Source organism: Colletotrichum spaethianum, assembly GCF_022836535.1.
Source record: "Colletotrichum spaethianum MAFF 239500 DNA, contig21, whole genome shotgun sequence".
Lineage (NCBI taxonomy): Eukaryota > Fungi > Ascomycota > Sordariomycetes > Glomerellales > Glomerellaceae > Colletotrichum > Colletotrichum spaethianum.
In genome coordinates this window covers 613540-632006 of record NW_026054791.1, presented here as the reverse complement: position 1 = coordinate 632006, position 18467 = coordinate 613540, and the positions used below count along the sequence as shown (strand labels likewise).

Sequence of the window (18467 nt, the reverse complement as noted above, 5' to 3'; positions counted from 1 at the left end):
TCCAGTAACGTCTTCGATTCTACAAAGGGTATCTCAGCCGATTGTCGGTCGTTCACCAACACCGCGGACAACGGCGTCAAAAAAGTACTTCAGCTCGGCTCTATACCGCACCAATCTATGAAGACGCAGCGATACCATCACGCTGCACAAAGTCTTGGCCTTTTTGTCGGTCGATCTCCGTCAATGCCATCATCTGTATTCGTATCCTTGATTCCCCGCTTGCTGTTCTTCCATTCCCTGGTCTTGGCTTCCGCCGCTTGCTGGCATGCTTTCTCAAGGACGATTTCATCCAAACATCCCAACTCGTCGTGCTTCTTCTTGCACCACTTGCGAAGTCGTCTATCCCGCTCCTCGGGAGAAGAGATAAGCTTGGCCTTGTGCTGCTCCATCCACTCAGAGATGCTCTCAACAGCGTGGGCAAACTGAGACCTATTAGGCGTGGGTCTTTGTAGCTGCTTCTCCAGCTCTGCCATTTCCCCTCGATGCGGTTTTCGCCGGCCACGATGTCCTCGGCGATTTTGTTGCAGCCGTCAAACGCGCTCTTCAAAGAGATGCTGACCCCATCCCTGTCGACCTTTGATGCCCAGCAGACAACCATGTCGTACGCTTGTAGCAGACCCAGGTGAGAGAATCGCAAGCTATGCGCTTGCTCGTCAAGGCCTAACACCAGCGCGTGAGCCATTCCGCCGTCGGGCAGTTTTTTCCGGATGACTCCAACTCTCACATGAGAATGGATGTAGTTCGCCAAGGTTTCTTCCTTCCGTTGGCGTCTGCGCCGGCTTTTGTTCAAACGGGCGCTCTCCTTGCTCTTTAAGTCATCAACGACGTGTTTCTGAAGCCTAGCGGCCGGAGGTATGGGAACCTCAAAAGGAAAGTCACTGATGTACTTTCTTTTTGGGCACAGCGCCGTCCACATTTCCTTGCGAATCTTCAAAGTTGTAACAGCAGTGGGATCTGAGCTCAATTTATCACGAGGTTCCGAAGCAGCGGCTGGCTTCTCCTCCTGTCTCGACAGAGAAGTCTGTTTCCCCTTTGCTCTACTCGACGCCCGATCTTTCAGTTCAATGAGAGAGGCAAAATCTGCCACTCTGCTGGGTTTGTCGTAAAGAAGGAAGTCCCCAACTGCTTTGGCAAAAGCCTTGCTTTCCTGCGCAAATTCGGGCACAGATATGGCACCTGCACGGTAAACCTTGGCCAGTATCTGCTTCACGGGCGTAGTTGCTTGTCTGAGCCTTTCTTTCTGGGCTTCAGATACGTTGTCTGCCCCAAACAACATCTCGTAGTACCCGTCTTTGAACATCCCTTGAGCTATAAGATTGTGCTTGACGTAATGACGGTCGGCCTTCTTTGGATACTGAAAACTGATATGGCGTTTAATATCAGCGAGAGACTTTGTTGACTGATCAACAATGCTGGTGTTGAATTTGGCATGCTTGTACTCCCGACCTTGGCAGATGATCTAGTTTCCCTTGGAAAGAAGATGCTTGGTAAAGGCTTCTGACCACGGGTAACCGCCATCGTAGTTTGGGAAGACTAGTACCAATGCCCATATGTCGACAGCACTGCTGATCATAGGTAGGTTTCGGCGACGCCAGACAAGCCACTCAAAATGGTGCTGAATCAGCTCAAGGCCACCCAAAGGCAAGAGCTCGCACTGGTCGTAGTCGTGGTCGATTTTGTTGCACATCGGACAGCCCGAAACAAGGAAGGGGTTCCCCAAGCTGAAAGACACACGAGCACAATCGGCAAGCTCATGGCCTCGCTCTTCGCAATTGGCGCAAATCGTTTCCATTTTGTCGCTGGCTTCGCCAACCATTCTGGGTAATACCTGAAGATGATGAGCAGGAGTCTCGGAGAGACAGAGATCGAGTTCAATTCTTCGCTTACTGCCACGGAGCACATTACGTCCTTGATTGCCCACAAGGAGGGCTAAAGGATGTGGGCGATTCGGGAGGAAAACGGTTTATGTCTTCAGGAATCGAAGCCTTGGCCAAACGCTCCTTCGTACACAACTTTCCAGTTGGTAGAGGAGACACATAACAGTCGTTCTCGTGGAGTGGCAAGAAGATGGTGAGGTGGGTTGGTGATAGAGGGCATCTAGGCAGGAAAGGGCAAGAAGGAGAAGGCGCCTTTCCGGCCGGTTTGTTGACGAGAGGGCGTAGGTGAAAATTTTGACCGAACCTCATTCCATATGGTCCAGTGGCCCACGGAGGTCTGTTTTCACCTTTGATCTGAATCTCATAATGGTGCGACATGCTCACTTTGCCTCCCCTTTTCACTGGCTCATCGAGACAAAAGGCTCTTTACTTCGCCTCCGGGTTTCCTTAGAGGAACATAGGTAGTCGAGCAGATTTCGTAAACCTCCCTTATCCAGGCAACTGTTACCCCCTCCGCCCCTCAGCTGCCGAGGATTCTTGTTGGTTTCACAGGTTCGGACCGCCGGTAGCTGCTTTGAGAAGCATTGAAAGCATCGATCAAAACTGAGCATCGAGGGTGAGAAGAGACACGGGCGGGAAGATTCCAGTATACAGGAAGCCTGGAGATTATTACGCGCAGGACTGTATACAGTGATGGGCAGTATCTGTTTGTCTGTCGAAATTCAATAAAAGAGCTCCATGGCCTTTTTTCGGCTGACTGCCAAATCGTCCTATAGGAATGACTTTGGAGTACCATACTACATGCGGAAGGGAGAACACATACATGCCGCGAGTAGTAGAGGACGTCACAATGTCCGGTGCAGTGTCCGGTACCTAAACTCATCATTTACGTTTCCCTGCCCATGTGCTAAATACCGACGAGCTGCTAATCTCGAGCGGGAGATGGCGAGCTAACCCACGTCTAGCAATACTTGAGAAATGGTATCGCCACTGTCAGGATTCAGAAAGAGACCATGGTTACAACAACTCGGCACATGAACGGCGGATCAATTGCCTGCCCATGCCATGGCTGTTTCACTCGTTGGAGATTTTAGGTACTCGATTGGATTGGACTGTCACCCGTTGTCGCCTGTGTCGGACCTCGTTCATACACACCATTGTCGGCAACACACAATCCGGCCAACAAAGGCAGCAATCGACGACAATGAAAATGCAGTTTCGGGTCGTTGTGATGGCAGCAACGTCCCTTCGGATGAAACACCACAAAGGTAATTCACACGTGGCCTGCCCAGCCTTCCTTCCTTCTTTCTTTCACCTTTGCCTTGGACCAGCTCACCCACCCGCCTCACTCACCACTCACTCAACTCACTCACCACCAAAACAACAAAACACACACAAAACTGATCAAAACCATCGCCGAACGCCCGCAAAAAAATCACACGCGAACCTGTGACCCCCACCCGATTTGAACGGATAACCTTTCGATGCCACCGTCAGAGATGGAACTGGAGTCGAACGCGCTACCGTTGCGCCAGAGGGCCTGGGATGTTGTCAGCTGGGCGGATGGCTCCGTTTATGAACGACTCATGGCTGTGCGGAGTTGTGCGCCGAAGCGAACGCTTCTTATTGGCTGCATGGGCAGCAACGCCCGCTCCTGGTTGCTTTAAGCATTACGGCAAGGGCCGATGCATCTTGTCTAAGTTGAGCGCCTTTGTTCCCAAGCCGCGCTCCCCTCCCGCATGGTCGAGTCGGCCGAGTCAGAGTCATGAATGCCGCAAGAAGCAGGAACAGCACCACCGCCAACATGACTTCCGGAGCGGATCAGTGTGGGACCGAAACAACCGGTCTCCAGTTGGGACCAGGGAGCCAGATGCAAACATGTCTCGTCATGCAAGCGAAGCGCGCTTCTCCCCGATGGAGGGCTCCATTGCTGGCGATTCAGCAGAGCGTTTCCCAGTGTCTAAAATCGGGGTGCCGCAACCCGACGGCCTGCGAGCCGCTCACGCGGATCCTAGCCATACGACCTCGCCCTGGTCGCCATGCTGGGTCACGGTGTCAACCCGATGGGGACCCTCGCTGTGGCTGGGCGGGGAGCTGATGCAACAGAGACTTGGGCCGGTGGGACTGCGTCTTACTGGCCCTCCGATAACACCCCATCCAAACGCTTTCGAGGGTCATCGGCCGCTCACCCCCCGTTTTCTCCTCTCTACTGTGATACTCGCATGCATACGGCATGGTGACATTGTCCTTGCAGCTGCCTACTTGGACGTCCAGGGAGCATAGAACTATGTATCAGAACGCGTATTCACCTTCTGTTTCCGTCCCGTGTGGGAAAGGAACTCGGCGCATGGTCACTGGCGATAAGAGGAATCGTCGCAAGTGAGGGTCGTTCACGTCTGTGAGTTCGATTTTGACAAGTTTGACAGAACGACCCAACGATCACACGGCCGTTCAAGAGCGATTGTCTGTGCGGGAAAGTTACCATGTCGTCTGATCCGAGAAGCGCCGACATGACCGATCTGAGACAGCGGATCTCTAATGTGGGCAAGAAGATGTATGCCTTCGTCAACGCGCGCCAATACCCCGCCCTTGGCCAAAAGAAAGATCGCCAAGGGCCAACGGAAGCGCATTGTGGTGGCACTCCGGCGCGGGACTAGACTGAGGACGGGTTTCCCGACACCAGGGTAGGCCGTCTTGGAGATGTTTGAAAATAAGTGTGAAACACTCCAATAGTGTGGGACGCGATCAAGATCCAACGCTGAGCTGCAAAAACCCTGGCATGCCCGTCGATTTGGAATGGCCAACACGCTTCCACAGGAGTTCAACCTTCGGCTCTTTCCTGGCTGGCCAACCTGGAAGCCATGGCAGAGACCGTTGCGCCCGCCTCTGCAGGCTCAAACGACGCTGTATCCCTACTGCCATCGGTTGTCTGACCCTTTGCAATTTCAAGTATGAGACCAACGGTGCCGAGCTGGGCTTGTTCGATCTGACTGAGTGATCTGACTCAAGACCGTTCTTGTTGAATGCTTCGGCGGTTGATTTTCCGCGCGGCTATCATGCTGTGTCCTCATCCGAGACTCAAGGTAGGGCACCCGGACCATTCCTCGCCCAAGGTTCGAAAAGACTGCGTCAGCGCCTTTCTCAAACGCTTATTGACCGTATACTCATCGGACTATTGCACTGCCATCCTTGAGCGGTTCCTGTACCTCGGCCGTTCCGAACGAGCTTGTACGAGGTGCGGAAGGCCGAGTCAGAAGGCATCTATTTTCCCATGGACAATCCTATAGCCTGCGTCACTCCCAACTCTGATTCCCAACTCTGAACGCAAACACCACTAGTAGATTCTACGGGCTGCACCATTTCGGAGCCGACCTGTGGACGGATAGACGCGGCATGATGACGGCCGATTGCCCGTTGGATCGACACCCGCACCGGTATGTGCAAGACTGACTCGACAGCGCGAGAGCACCAAGAGCCACGTGCATACAGAGCCAAATGCTTATCAGTTTGCGAAGGGCTTTTGAGCACGACTGACAAACGACTGCGCGTTGAAAGCACCAGACGGCCGACGACGATCTTGTACAGCCTCATCGGTTGATGCCCAGAGTTTGTTTTTACGGACGTCTTTGATGATGATCGTCACTGCTAACTTACGCCCCGTCGGCAATGGACTGGTTTTGACGGGCCGACGACAGCCTTACGAACCGCCTCGCAGGTGAGACACCACGAGCCTTCTAGCCACGCGAGCCTTGTCGCCTTGGGTCGGTGTTGCAGGTAGGCCCAGATTTGAAACCCCTTTTTTCCGCTTTCCCCCCCATGTCCTTAGTAAGGACAGACGGACAGGTCGCAGGCACAATGGCATCTCACATCTCCGATATGGTTTTGGCTTCTCGAACCCGACGTTGGCGCGTTCTGGATCGTCTGATTAGTCGGAGAAGCCAACTGGCGTTCGCGAAGCATGTTCGGGGCTTGCAGGAATGGTGAGACATTAAGATTCCTTGGCTCGGTCCCCAAAAACATGGCAACCTAAGCTCCAGTTTTCCCATTTCATGTTTTGCACGTCGGTTCGACAGGGCCAGGTGGCAATCCTGGTATATGTATAGCAAAACCTCTCTAGAAAACGTCTTGCGCATTGCCAATGTGCTGCTCGATGGTGATGAACGCAGAGATGCACAGGTTGATCCCATGAAAGGCAGTGTCGCCCATGCGTGGTGTTGTCGCCAGGGATCACTCTTACTTCTCGCAGCAACTTGAAGCTCATCCGCTTCCGACTTGAATTACATTCGTCGGAAGTTGGAGTGGTAGAGGGCGCATCGTCTCAGTCACCCATACACCCATCCAGAGTCTGTGCAGGGCGCACTTCACCCAGCACACCATCAAGGCTTGGGTATCTAAACTCTGCTGCCGTCAAATTAGGGGTCGCTCGTACAGGCACTGTGAAGAAGTAGTCAGTATCCCCCACTTGGGCAATTGCAGAATCTTTGTCCAAGTAAACAGCTTCAAGCGTTAGTAGTCAACGTCCATGCAGCGTCCCGGATGGCGGTGTCTAATGGCAAACACGAGAAAGTGCACTCTGGCCGGCATCTGCACGTGGCGGAAAGGATGAAAATGGAGATGGTCCGGCATCGTCATCAGCGTGTTGCCAATCGTTGCCCTGCTGAGCAAGCATGTCGCGAACCCTTGGGATATCTTCAACCTATCGCGGCACAGGCCGTGTATGGATCCGGCGGGAGGCACCGTCCACACAGGTTAAACCACGAGCGCTTTATCTTGACTCAAATCTTCATCAAGTTGCCTGTCATGCAATCGTACGACGTCGATCTCGTACGGTGGACAGATGGAAGGAAGATTCATGTACGTTTTGACGCAGGAAACCGGTCTTCCTGCCGGTCCTGAAGTAAGCGGCACATCCAGCCCGTACGGGTATATCAGGCTCCGGACTGTTAATTATGGTTATGGAGTCAGGGCACCGAAATTTGTTTGAACAACCGGCTTGGCAGGGATATGGACAGGCCCACCACCCAGTACAGTTGTCCGTTTGTGCGTGTACCTATGTTGAATCGCAGTCAATAGCTTACCAAGAGCCTTCACAGCTTTCCTTCTTACTGATCGGTTGTGCGTGCTGGATTGGGACTGGTGTACCACATCTTGAAGAGCTGAGGCGAACCATAGTCAAACCTTGATATAGATACGTACCCATTTTTTCTTTTTTGGGGGGGGGGGGGGTCGCTGCTCAACACCGCCTAATGATTGACATGATGAGCGCGCATCACGTCAAGCTTTGACCACCCGTCTGCAGGGCCGTCGGAGCTGGCCGTCATCAAACGTCGTTAGTATTGGCAATACACATAGTAAACGAGATATGCTGTGCGGCTGCGCCTAGCTGTGCTCCACTGGTTGTTTGCTCGAGAGGCCCGTACAGACTCGCGATTCAACCATCGAACAGGGTCGTGCCAGCAAGACTGAATGTTCAGAGGGGGCCCCGTCGTGAGCTAGTTCGAGGATCCGGCAGCGGTCGCGAGACTTCTCGTCTTTGGACAATTTCCGATTCGGCCCCCGTTTGTGTATTGGATCGGAGCGCAAGGATCACCCTCCTGTATATGCAAGGAAAACTCTTTCAGCAGAAAGCATCTACACTAGTGGAAGTGGTACAGGTAGTCTCTGTGTGCTGGATACTTTGTGCCCTTGTCCTTTCAATGATGTAACTCTAAAGAGGGACCCCCTGATAACTACCATGGAGAACGGGTCTCGCAGGGGATTAGCCTCCTCCGCTAGAGCCTGGGAGGCAGGCGAAGATGTGAGGCATCGGGAGACTGCGAGAAAAAAAAATTCCGATGGCGCATATATGTCAGTTCTAGCAGATATGACAGTTCAGAATGGCAAGCGTGCTACATGAGCGGTCAACTTTCGTAATAATACATATTTCAATCGACGGCCGAATGGGCATGCCTCGCGATTCGGGTCGGCTATGCTGGGCTCCATGTAGGCCCGCAAGCTGATCACAACAGAAATGCCTGGACAGGGCAGGGCGGTGACCCCTCGTCGACGGGGAATTTGATGCACATATCCGTCCCCACGAGCTAATTAAGCGTCCCCTTTACTGTGCGTCGGCGAACCGTCTCGTCCGACGGTCGCGTAGGGTTTGGTAACCGTATTGATCGTCCATATCCAGGAGTGCGGTTGGAGAACCATGAAACAAACGAGGCTATAATGGTGTTGAGAGAGAGCGCATCACGGCGGACTGGGCGACTCTATGCAAACAGGTCGTGACAATGACAATGTAGCAGCCCTTGCGAGTCGGTCTTTGTCGTGAGCCCGTTTGACGGCTGCCCGTTTCTGTTGGCCGGCACCGGCATGTACGGTCCGCCGATTGAGACGACGCCCGGTCTTGGCTTTGCCCCACTCTCACCAGGTGTGATTGGCGCATTGTCAAGTAGACGACTTGGGTGAAGGGAAGCTTGGAATCCAGAGACGTAACGACGCTGCAGGCCTAGCGCCACTCGTGCAACAACGGCGCCTTAGTTTCGAGTGCTCTGGGTACGCTAGCTTGGCTTCTGGAAACAGCCAGATCCCAGGCGAGGCGTCGTGATTGGGAAGACGGTGAAGCAATTGCCACTTGACCATGGGTATGGCTCACATTCGGCCATCCTATGTCCCATGTACCGGCCTACGAGGCGTTCTTCTTGTCGGCTGGCCCAACGCTTAGAAGTATGGGGCCTCTCAGTCCGAGTCGTCTGCATGGAGGTGATGGCAGGTGGCCTTGGGGGACGGAGAGATGTGCCGGATGGAGATGGTGTAGATAGCTGCTCCCGTCGTAAATAGGCACCTCACAAGCCGCATCGGGTGAGCATTGGCACCAGGTGTCCGGACGAGGTTATTTCGACCAGCACCGCGTCTGTCGCGGGTATCGAGATGGAGATGTTGGGGTAATCAGCGATCCCCCCGACCGAGTTGTCCCTGTGGCCCGCACTGTCTTGCAGGCAAACTCGACGGCAGGGTTTGCTCCGTCTATCCGCAAATAGCCCAGACTTCAAAGTAGGTAGAAAGGGCACTTCGTTCAGCCATTGCCCGCCCCTCCTGAGGCACCAACGGCAGATGAGACAAGGCCCCAGGCGGCACGTTGCGAGCGGACAAAGGTTTGCGCAAGGCCGCTAGGTAGGGTAGCCGTAGGGATCCTCGCTGGGCCATTGCTTTTGGATTCTTCAGTCAGATGTCGCTTCCAAGCCCTTCCTTGCCACGTGTTGTGACTCGTCGCACAAAGCCGGCGGCCAACCCCGGCGTTTTGCTAGTCTCTTGCCTGAAATGCCATCTGGACGGACTGTAAGGAGACCATAACGTGCTAGTCGCATGGGAAACGAGATGAGTCGGTTCGTCGTTATCTCAGGCGTAGACAAAAAGCCCCCTTGGTTGTCATAGGCTTGGGCATCTTGAGCTGCGAATGCGAGGTTGCAAGGGTGAGCAGCATACCTCGCAACGTGGATGCCGATAAGGGCTGGGGGCAAACGCAACAAAACATGTTGGCGCGGCTAATCTCACTACTGTATCATCACGCATGCTCACAGATGCGGCATGGCATCAGAGGCCGCTCAGTACGACCGTGGCAAGTTCGTCGTCGTCACTGTCGTTGCTAGGCTGTTTAGGATTTGACGTAGGCATATGCAAAGGACCTCCAACCGACGGTTATCGTATGCTGTGTGTGCTTGGGGCCGGCGCGGGAACCTTTAGGGATGACACCGAGAGGAGGGACGGGAAGATTCAATGAAATCTGAACCAAGCGATGACGACGGCGGCGGGTGGTGTGGTGGTTTGCACAGGCACAGTGCCGCAGCGGACAAAGTGGCTCCCGATTTGTGGCTGCCGGACTATCCATTGTGTACCTATACGCTGTATGTTGGGCTACACGTCGAGGGCTGTAAATGCAATCATGTCATATCCGCGTGGTCTTGTGGAGAGCAAGTGATAGGACTCATGGCAACCATAACGGGCGGTTACTTGCCGTGGAGCAGCGGGAAGAAGCAAACTTGTCAATAGCCTTTGCTGAGCTCAAGACCGCGAAGGACAAGAATAGCGTCGCACTACAGTGGGAACCCTTGTCTCGTGCAACAGAATAAGAGGAGGCGATCCATAGAGTTGAGGGGGAGGGAGGGGCTTTGGAGAGTCTGGAGAGTAAGACTTTATGAACGGTGTCCCTGCCCCCCCCCCGAGTCGACGTGACGCCCATCGACCCCAATCCAGGACTGGTCCATGGGAGATGGATGGCTAGATGGATGGATTGGGATTGGGAGATGATGGTGATGGGTGTAAAGGCCAGAAATATGCCGGCGTCCAAAAGGGAGAGAGAAAGACAGAGCACCAGGAGGAAACCCAGGCGGCCGTTTCCTTCCATTTGAGAGACCCACCAGGCTAGGTTCAAGGAAGGTCGTTTCGAATGGGGCCAAAGAGGACCGCATTGAGGCCAGAACAGGGGGGGATCAACGGCGGGGCAAAGTCGTCAGGGAGGGGTCGTGCAAGGACACCAGTTCGGGAAGGGGAGGGGGAGACTCCTGGTCCTACCGGAGCTGTGTGACTGGCTGAAAAACGCAGGCCATGGAAATTCGAACCTGCCATCCGGTGGCCCACAGCCCCGGCCAGTGGAGACAAATGAGTCGCAGGTACATAGTACATAATCACACGCAGAGCGAGGCTGGCAGAGGAAGGTACCTAGCGGGGGCCGAAGCGACTCTTGCAGGAACAAGAGGCAAAAAGCTGGTCGGGTCGGCTCATTCAGTCCGTGTGTGGTGTTTGTTCCATGGGAACGAGGAGCCTTGGGAGGCATGGGGGCGGGCACATGCGAGAATACAGTAGGGAGACAGACATGTCAATTCGATAGTCCAAACACAAAGCTGTAAACTTTGGTACGAGCACGAGGAACAAGCCGGGTAGTTCTCGTTGAGCCAAGACGAAAAGAAAGGAAAAATAAAGGTTCTGGAGACCACCGTCTCCCATTGGGTCAGTCAAGATATAAGGTCTGGTCGATATTGTTGCAAACCGCACCCACAAACACTGCCTGTCCGTATCCAGTATCATTGATTGTCCCCTCCCCCTCCCTCCCGGCCAACGCCACAAGTCATTACGGCATAGCCTGATTCGTTTGTAAAGACAGAGGGGCAAATCGATGGTAAGGAAAACTAGAAACAAGGTCTTTGCGTGCTTGTCCACACGGGTAGACGGGTAAGAGCCTGGGGTTTGGACTGAGGCTACGTGAGCTGTGATGATGAGCATCCATCAAGAGATGCAATGCACAAGCACTGATGGACATTGATGGACGGGGCAGCCGTAAAGGGGCGTGTACTTTGGTCTGGCGTCGAGGGGACTAGAGCAGTACCGCAGCTTGCGTGAGAAATGCCGTATCATTCGGGGCACTTGCATGTACACCCACGGTACCGGGGTCTGGTAGTGAAGCGCACGGTCCCCTCGCCGAACTCTCTGGTCCTGCTGCTGGGTTGGCAGGGGTCAAGCAATCAAGAACGATTTGACAGGATGGCAGCGTAGAAGAAAAACGAACAGCATGAGGCGAAGCGAGGCGAGGCGATGGCAAAGGCTGAAAGGCGAGAAATACTACGAGGGAGGCGAAACGAAAAGAGCCGAATAGAACGAAATAAAAAAAAAGAAGAAAAAAGAGGTGAAAAAAGAAAAGAAAAAACATCAATCCCATGCCCATGTAAAAGTGAACTTTTCTTGACATATCACATGGCAAAGTCGATCTGCGCTGTCTTGAGGTTGTCAATTAACTCTGCAATGCACGAGCACGAGCAGCAAGACACACAGGCCACCCGGACCAGGTCACCAAGATGATGATGGTGCAGGAGAGTCGAGCAAGACGAGGTTGGCGATCCGCCCAGGGGAAGACGTAATAAAAAAAAGAGGCATGGGCGAGGCCCGGTTTTCGCTTCAATTGCGTCTGTCTTCATCGAGTCTGTCATTGTTCCTCCTATTCACCTTGCAGGCACATTTGTTTGATTGGCACCAGAAAAGAGGGACACGGCCGGGCTAGCAGATGCTAACGAAATAAGATGCTAGCGTGCCTCGCCCGTTTGTCGTCCAATTCATCCAAGTTCGACCCTTCAGACTTGCGCCGTCCCATCTGCATTCGCTAGCCTCTCGACGCTCCCTACGCTCGGCCAACGCTTCCGTCTTATTCTCCGTGCGGAACACCACCTACTGGATAGTGTGTTGTGCGGGTTCGACTGGATCGATCATCTCCCCCTGGGACCACAAAGGCCGTCTCGGCGGATCTCTGGGCTTCCGTGTCTGATTCGTGGCTCGAGGGATTCGTACGGGCGCGCAGAGGGTCTCGTTGCAACTCGAGGTCCGTCTGAGGTTCATCTCCAAACTCTGGCAACGGCTCCACGACATCTCGGTCCTGCGAGTCTGTTCCGCGCAAAACCACCCAGACTCTCCTCTCGAGAGGCCGCGCACAACCATCCCACGCAGCGCAGCACAGCACAGCACAAGAAAACCAGCCAGACAGCGCCTTCACACGGTCTCAGCTGGCATCGCTCTCGTCTCCTTCTTCTAGGCAACGGCGGTATACCTCCCCACACCACATCTCCCACGCCGTCTGCCGGGGCTGCGTTGAACAAACAAAAACGTGGGCTTGGCCGTTCTGGAAGAGCACGTACCAAGCCGCACCAAAACCCTTCCCGCATCCCCCCATCTCTCTATACCAGTCCCTCACTTTCACGTCGGGGATAAGGAGTCAGAACCTAAGAGAGAAGAAAGGGCAGGGGGGCCTGGCCGAAGCAACCTAGGCCGACTAGCTATCTAGTTCAGGGACCCCAGCTCTCACTCCTTAAGGCGCAAACTATAGCCCTGGCCTTACTACGAGGAGTACGTACACTATTGTACATGACGGACCTTGTACCTGGCCGCCTCCCTTCCGTGGTGCCTACTTAGCAATCCACCAAGAAGCACCAGTGCACCACCAGGGCATGCATCTGCCAGTCCACCCACGCATCCTAGGTACCGTTGCTACATTGCATGGTTCAGTGCACGTCGCTGCGCTGTACCTGTGCTTGTGAGCTGCAACTCAGGGCACCTCTCCCCTCCCATCAGCGATCACACCAGCTCCCACCTCCCTCCGGCCCAGAGGCAGGTACTTACCTAGTCCAGGCCTAGGTCCTGGTCCTCGTCCAGGTCCAGGTTTTAGCCAAACAAAGAAAAGGGAAAACGTGCAGAGGTCCCCACCCACAGCACGCCTCTGCGCTGCTCCTTCTTTCCTTTCTACGTCCGTCCCTCCCTTCCTCCCCGTCACCCCGTCCACGTCTCACACTCTCTCGACTGCGGCAACGACGACGACGACGACTGCTGCGTCTGCGTATATACTTTGCCCATTCCCCGTTTTCCGCCCCTTCCTGCCCTTCGCAGTCTACCGTGCAGGCGGGCGCTCCCGACAAGAACAAAAACGCAATACCCAGTCTGCCGTCTTTTTGTCGACTATAACACTTGAGGACCGAAGCCCACCGATTGAGGCCTTGGATTCAAACGGCGCAGGCCAGATCGACACCGACGAGGAAATTAAAGCTACTTCGCTCTCGTCTTACCTAAGGGTGTTCCAGTTCTCCTACACCAATCGACTAATACCTCGCTACCACCGAGACAAGAAGCTGCATCATCCCATCCGCACACGACGCCATCAGGCGAGGAAAAATAAGAATAGGAGAGACGACAACCCATTTCTCCCGCCATCACCCCCCAAAACTATACCGGGACCTGTCGAACCTTGAACTTGCGACGACGCGCGAACCCTCTGCAAAACACACCCGCATCTGCTCTGACTTGCACACCCGCACCAGCGCAGCAACTCAATTCCTGCTGAACTCCTTGGAACTTTGTTTTTCGCTCTTTCCTCGACGGCCATTATCGTCACGACCACCTCGGTTACAGAGAACCGCCACTACCACCACCACCTTCGACAACACCCTGCAATCATGCATGTTGATCAGCTTGCCTTCCATCCGACCCAGCATTGTTGATACAACCATTTGAAACGTCCTGCCAGGCTTCCCAGGTCCTTGTGTGACAACCTTCCACAGCCACATACCCGGGACCGTCCTCTCTTATTGCTCGCTTTGCGGTTAGCATTACCATTGGTACGGGTGGATCCTAGATCCTCATCGCTTATACCGTCGCCCCTCTGATATCATCTTCCCATTCCCAAAACATACTTCCCGCCCAGTCCTCTCACACAACCAAGAGGTGCTCCGCGATTCGACGATTCGCGCGTTCCGACTCGAACGGACCGCCAACCACCCGCCCTCTCCACGGCAAATAGCCCTGCCTCAACCGCCGACCGTTGCCTGATCGCGCAGTTTCCGACTCGGCAACTTTCTAATGTTTGGTCGGTCTAGGAAGAGCTCGAAAGGGTTCGGCTTTGGATCTTCAAGCACCAAAGACAGCCAGGTTAACCACCTTCTCGATCTTGGTCTTGTAAGCCCCAAGGCTGTGCAGGACCCCTACCGTCCCGCTACTTCCGCCACTACCAGGTCGAACAACACTTGGACGGATGCGCCGTCTTTCCCCGAAAAGAGTATGTGTGGGCCCTTGACTGACGTGCGTTTGTCGTAGGCGCGAGCCGCCGTCCCAAAATAACAAGCTTGGGCGGTCGACGGATATTGGTTGAATGCGCAAGTTGCTGACTATTGCTTTTTTCTTCTTCTCGCAGACGTCTCAATAGCTCGCGGTACAGGCCAGCGCTCCAACTCGTCGGTACGATCCGGAGGCAGCACACATCGAAGGGGCGACAGCTACTCATCCAACAACATGGCGTCCGGCACCGGCCGCAACCGGAGGGAGCGCACTTTTGTAGGAAGTGAATGCGCCGTCTGCGAGGAGCCTTTGGAGCATACGTTGCAGGGAGAGCGCATTCTGCAATTCTCCTGCTCGCACGTCTCGCACGAGGCTTGTTTCTACGAGTTCATCCGCGAATTCGAAGCGCAGTACTGCCCATCATGCGATGCGCCGCTACATCTCGACACTAGCCGAGGCGGCAATGTCTTGGACATCGGTAAGCGCCATCTCATGTCTTTCTTAACTGAGACACTGCTAATCCAGCCCACAGAGAAGATCAGCAGCCTCGTCAAGTCTAGCCACTCTACTGACAATAGATCAAATCACACTCCTACGCCTACCGCCACGCCATGGGAAAACCCGACGCCGCGACCGACAAGCATCGAGTCGAACCAGAGGAACATGCCCAGTACCCACACGCGCGAAAGCGCGCCTCGGAGCACTGGGCGCGATAGGGAAAGCAGTCAACCGCCAACGTCGGATCGATACGGCCCTTCAAGGCATGCTCGCAGCGACAGCGAGGCCACGGGCGTCGCATCGTCTGGAGGCTACCCCGAGACGACACAGAGCGGACCCCCGCGCAGGCACGACTACGACGTCCAGGCGATGGAAACAACGCCGGGGAGCCCGCGCGGCATTACCAGAAATCCGATCCCGGCGCCGACTGTGACTGTTCGATCCGAGTTCCCCACCATCAACAGGTCTCGCCAGCAGCAGACCCTAACCTGTCTTATCACTGTGGAAGTGCCCGATAATAAATGGCGGCCCGACCCCGAAGATCTCGGGTCAGCCCCGCCTGGCCCGTCCGCCGTGAATGCCAGAATCGACGATGCGTTTGCGAGGCCGCCATCACCGGCCCGGAGCGCGCCGCGGTTCTATCCGTACGAGTCTCGGGAGGTGTTGGAGGAAATGACGGAGAACCTCCGAAACCGGGTGGACAACTGGCACGGGCTCGACTTCAGCAGGTGAGATTTGATGACTTGCATGCTGCTGGCCAATGGCAACGCTGACAATCCTCAGGTTTGGCAAATTGCGGCTGTACGGCACGCTCCGCGTCGGCAAGGACAAGCAATCGTGGCAGGAGCTGGAGTGCTTCCTGTTCGCCGAAATGTTGATCTGCGTGAAGGAGAAGAAGGTGCCCCTCGCAGGACAGTGGGATGAGAATGGCATGCCCAAGAAAGCCACACGTTGCACGCTGAAAGGATCGATTCTCATCAAGAAACACCTCAACGAGGTCTCGGAAACGGGCAGCAGTGAGTTTTCTTCCTCTCGTTTCGCGGAAAAATGAAATATTAGTTCGACGCTAACCAATAAACAGTCGATGAGAACGTCCTGACACTGAACCTTTCTGTGGCGGAGCTGCCCCAGTTCCACCTGCGATTTGAGAATCGTAATCAACTCAAGCTTTGGCATCAGGCCCTGCTTGACTTGAACGCCGTTGAAACGTCTCCTTTGCGCAGCCCGGAGTACGACCGGGGCGAGTTTTCGGAGACGGACGAGGAGGACTGGCAGCGGGGATCGCGACAACAGAGAGTGTCGTCGGTTGCCTCATCATGGGGCGGGCCCAAGTCCGTCACCACGGCGCCCACAGAGTACACCAACTTCCAGAGAAGCCCGACCATGCCCGCTTCGGTCCATGTACCGATCGATGTTGTTGTCGTGGTGCCCATATCGTCCTCAATGCAGGGCGTTAAGATCAACCTTGTCCGCGACGCTCTCAAGTTCATGGTCAACACCCTCGGCGAGAGGGACAGGATGGGTCTCGTCACCTTCGGGTCTGGCGGCGGCGGCGTGCCTATTGTAGGCATGACCACCAAAGCCTGGCCCGGCTGGAGCAACGTCCTATCCTCCATCAAGCCGGTCGGTCAGAAGAGCCACCGCGCCGATGTCGTCGAGGGCGCGAATGTCGCCATGGACTTGCTCATGCAGCGCAAGTACAACAACCCAATCGCTACTATTATGCTCATCAGCGACGCCTCGACCTCCGATGCCGACAGCGTCGACTTTGTGGTGTCTCGAGCCGAAGCAGCCAAAATCACCATCCACTCGTTCGGTCTCGGCATGACTCACAAGCCAGACACGATGATTGAGCTGTTCACCCGCACCAAGGCATCCTATACATACGTCAAGGACTGGATGATGCTCCGCGAATGTCTCGCTGGTTGTCTCGGCGCCATGCAGACGCTGTCTCACCAGAACGTCAAGCTCAAGCTAAAGCTGCCCGAAGGATCGCCGGCCAAGTTCCACAAGATTAGCGGTGCCTTGCAGATCACCAAGCGGGCGACCGGTCGCGATGCTGAGGCCTCGCTCGGCGATCTTAGATTCGGCGATAAGCGCGACGTTTTGGTGCAGCTTGTCATCGTGCCGGACAACACATCGCAGGAACAGCTGCCGCAGGATCCCTGGGACAACATCGTCTCCGGTCTGGAGGCGCTGGGCGGCGCCGTGGATGGCGACGACCAGCGAATTACGTCTGTAGAGGAGGTCCCTCTGATCCAGGCGGACCTCACGTGGGGAGACATACTGCGTGACGGCACGCTGTCGCATCTCCCCCGCCCTTCTCTGCTCGCCATTACCATGCTTCCCCCCGCGGCGAAGCAGAAGAACTCGTGGGCCAACTCGCCCCCGATCCCGCCTCACCCACACATTGTTCAGCGGCGCATGGAGCTGTTGACATCCGACATGCTAACCCGCGCCCTGACCCTCGTGTCGCGCGGGCAGCACGACCGAGCGCACACCCTACTCAACGAGACTCGATCTATCTTGAAGGGGCTTGGCAAGGGTGGCCTCCCTCCTATTCCTCCGCCGTCGGCGCCGCCAAACAGGTCTCTCCCATCTACCCCGCACCTAGGGAACGAGGGTTCCCCGTCCATCACACCCGACAGGAAGCAGACACCATCCCCTACCCAGTCCGCCAACTCATCGGCTGTTAATGGATACCCGGTGGCCGCAATCGGGCGCAGCCGGTCCAACGATGGCCTTGGCTTGGGCGCCGGCATCGACGCCAACACCGTTGCTGCTCTTGACGCCGAGCTCGAGAGCAGTCTCGAGTGGATCAGCCATCCTGCTGTTTTTGGCCGCGACAGTCGCAAGGCTGTTCTGCAAGCTATCGGAGTCATCAGCTCCCAGCGCGCCTTCACCTTCCGCACACCCATCGAGTCTCTTTGGGCGGGTCGTGTCGCGGGCGTGAAGAAGCTTACCAGCAAGAGCCGCGAGTGGCGCGACGAGGGCGGCGGGGAGGGCGGCATCATGGAGGAGGCTTAGACAAGCTCCTCCACCACGCCATGTCCGTCATATCACGGCTGGCTTTACTCAACACTTAGAACGCCTGGACAACCAAGCGGCGGCGTATCGGTTCCTTGGGAAAAACACATTCTTACTGTCGCTACTCAGCACGGCTCGACATTGCCAAACCTCATACCCTCAGTCCACAGCTGTTTTGTTTTTTGTTACCCACATAGCTGCTTTTGCTCATGTCTTTACCGCACCGCAGGATGCTTTGCCGGGAAGATACCACATCTGTTTTGCTTTTTGATTACTTTCTTGCCCATATGGCTGACCAAGAGTTCTGGTCTCACGAGACGCTTGCTATATTGTCATATGTCACAAAGCTGTCCCGAGGCGCGATGCCACCGGGGGCTTTTACACACCATGTAATTTTGCTTCTCATGCCACTGATGTCCGGAGAAAGGGAAGGGGTCAAAGTCATATATTGGATGACGAAGGGAGGGGAAATAGGTTGTGAAAAAGCATCCTTGTACA

At 55.1% G+C, this 18467-nt stretch overlaps 2 protein-coding genes and 1 non-coding gene across 3 annotated transcripts; 1 reads left to right on the top strand and 2 right to left on the bottom strand.

The window, feature by feature from the left end:
• Positions 1-137: 137 nt before the first annotated feature.
• ColSpa_08132 (uncharacterized protein) lies at positions 138-473 on the bottom strand (the record flags this gene model as incomplete). The annotated part of the gene is made up of 1 exon (XM_049274344.1): positions 138-473. One exon carries the CDS (start codon positions 471-473, stop codon positions 138-140), a length of 336 nt encoding a protein of 111 aa, XP_049130301.1.
• Positions 474-3327: 2854 nt separating this feature from the next.
• Positions 3328-3418, bottom strand: ColSpa_tRNA_216. Its single transcript is given in 2 exon segments — positions 3328-3363; positions 3383-3418. It is a non-coding gene; the product is annotated as a tRNA-Trp (tRNA).
• An 11260-nt stretch (positions 3419-14678) lies between these two features.
• On the top strand, positions 14679-17969 carry ColSpa_08131 (cyclin-dependent kinase inhibitor FAR1; the record flags this gene model as incomplete). The annotated part of the gene is made up of 4 exons (XM_049274343.1): positions 14679-14922; positions 14977-15670; positions 15726-15958; positions 16024-17969. 4 exons carry the CDS (start codon positions 14679-14681, stop codon positions 17967-17969), a joined length of 3117 nt encoding a protein of 1038 aa, XP_049130300.1.
• Between the last annotated feature and the right edge of the window lie 498 nt (positions 17970-18467).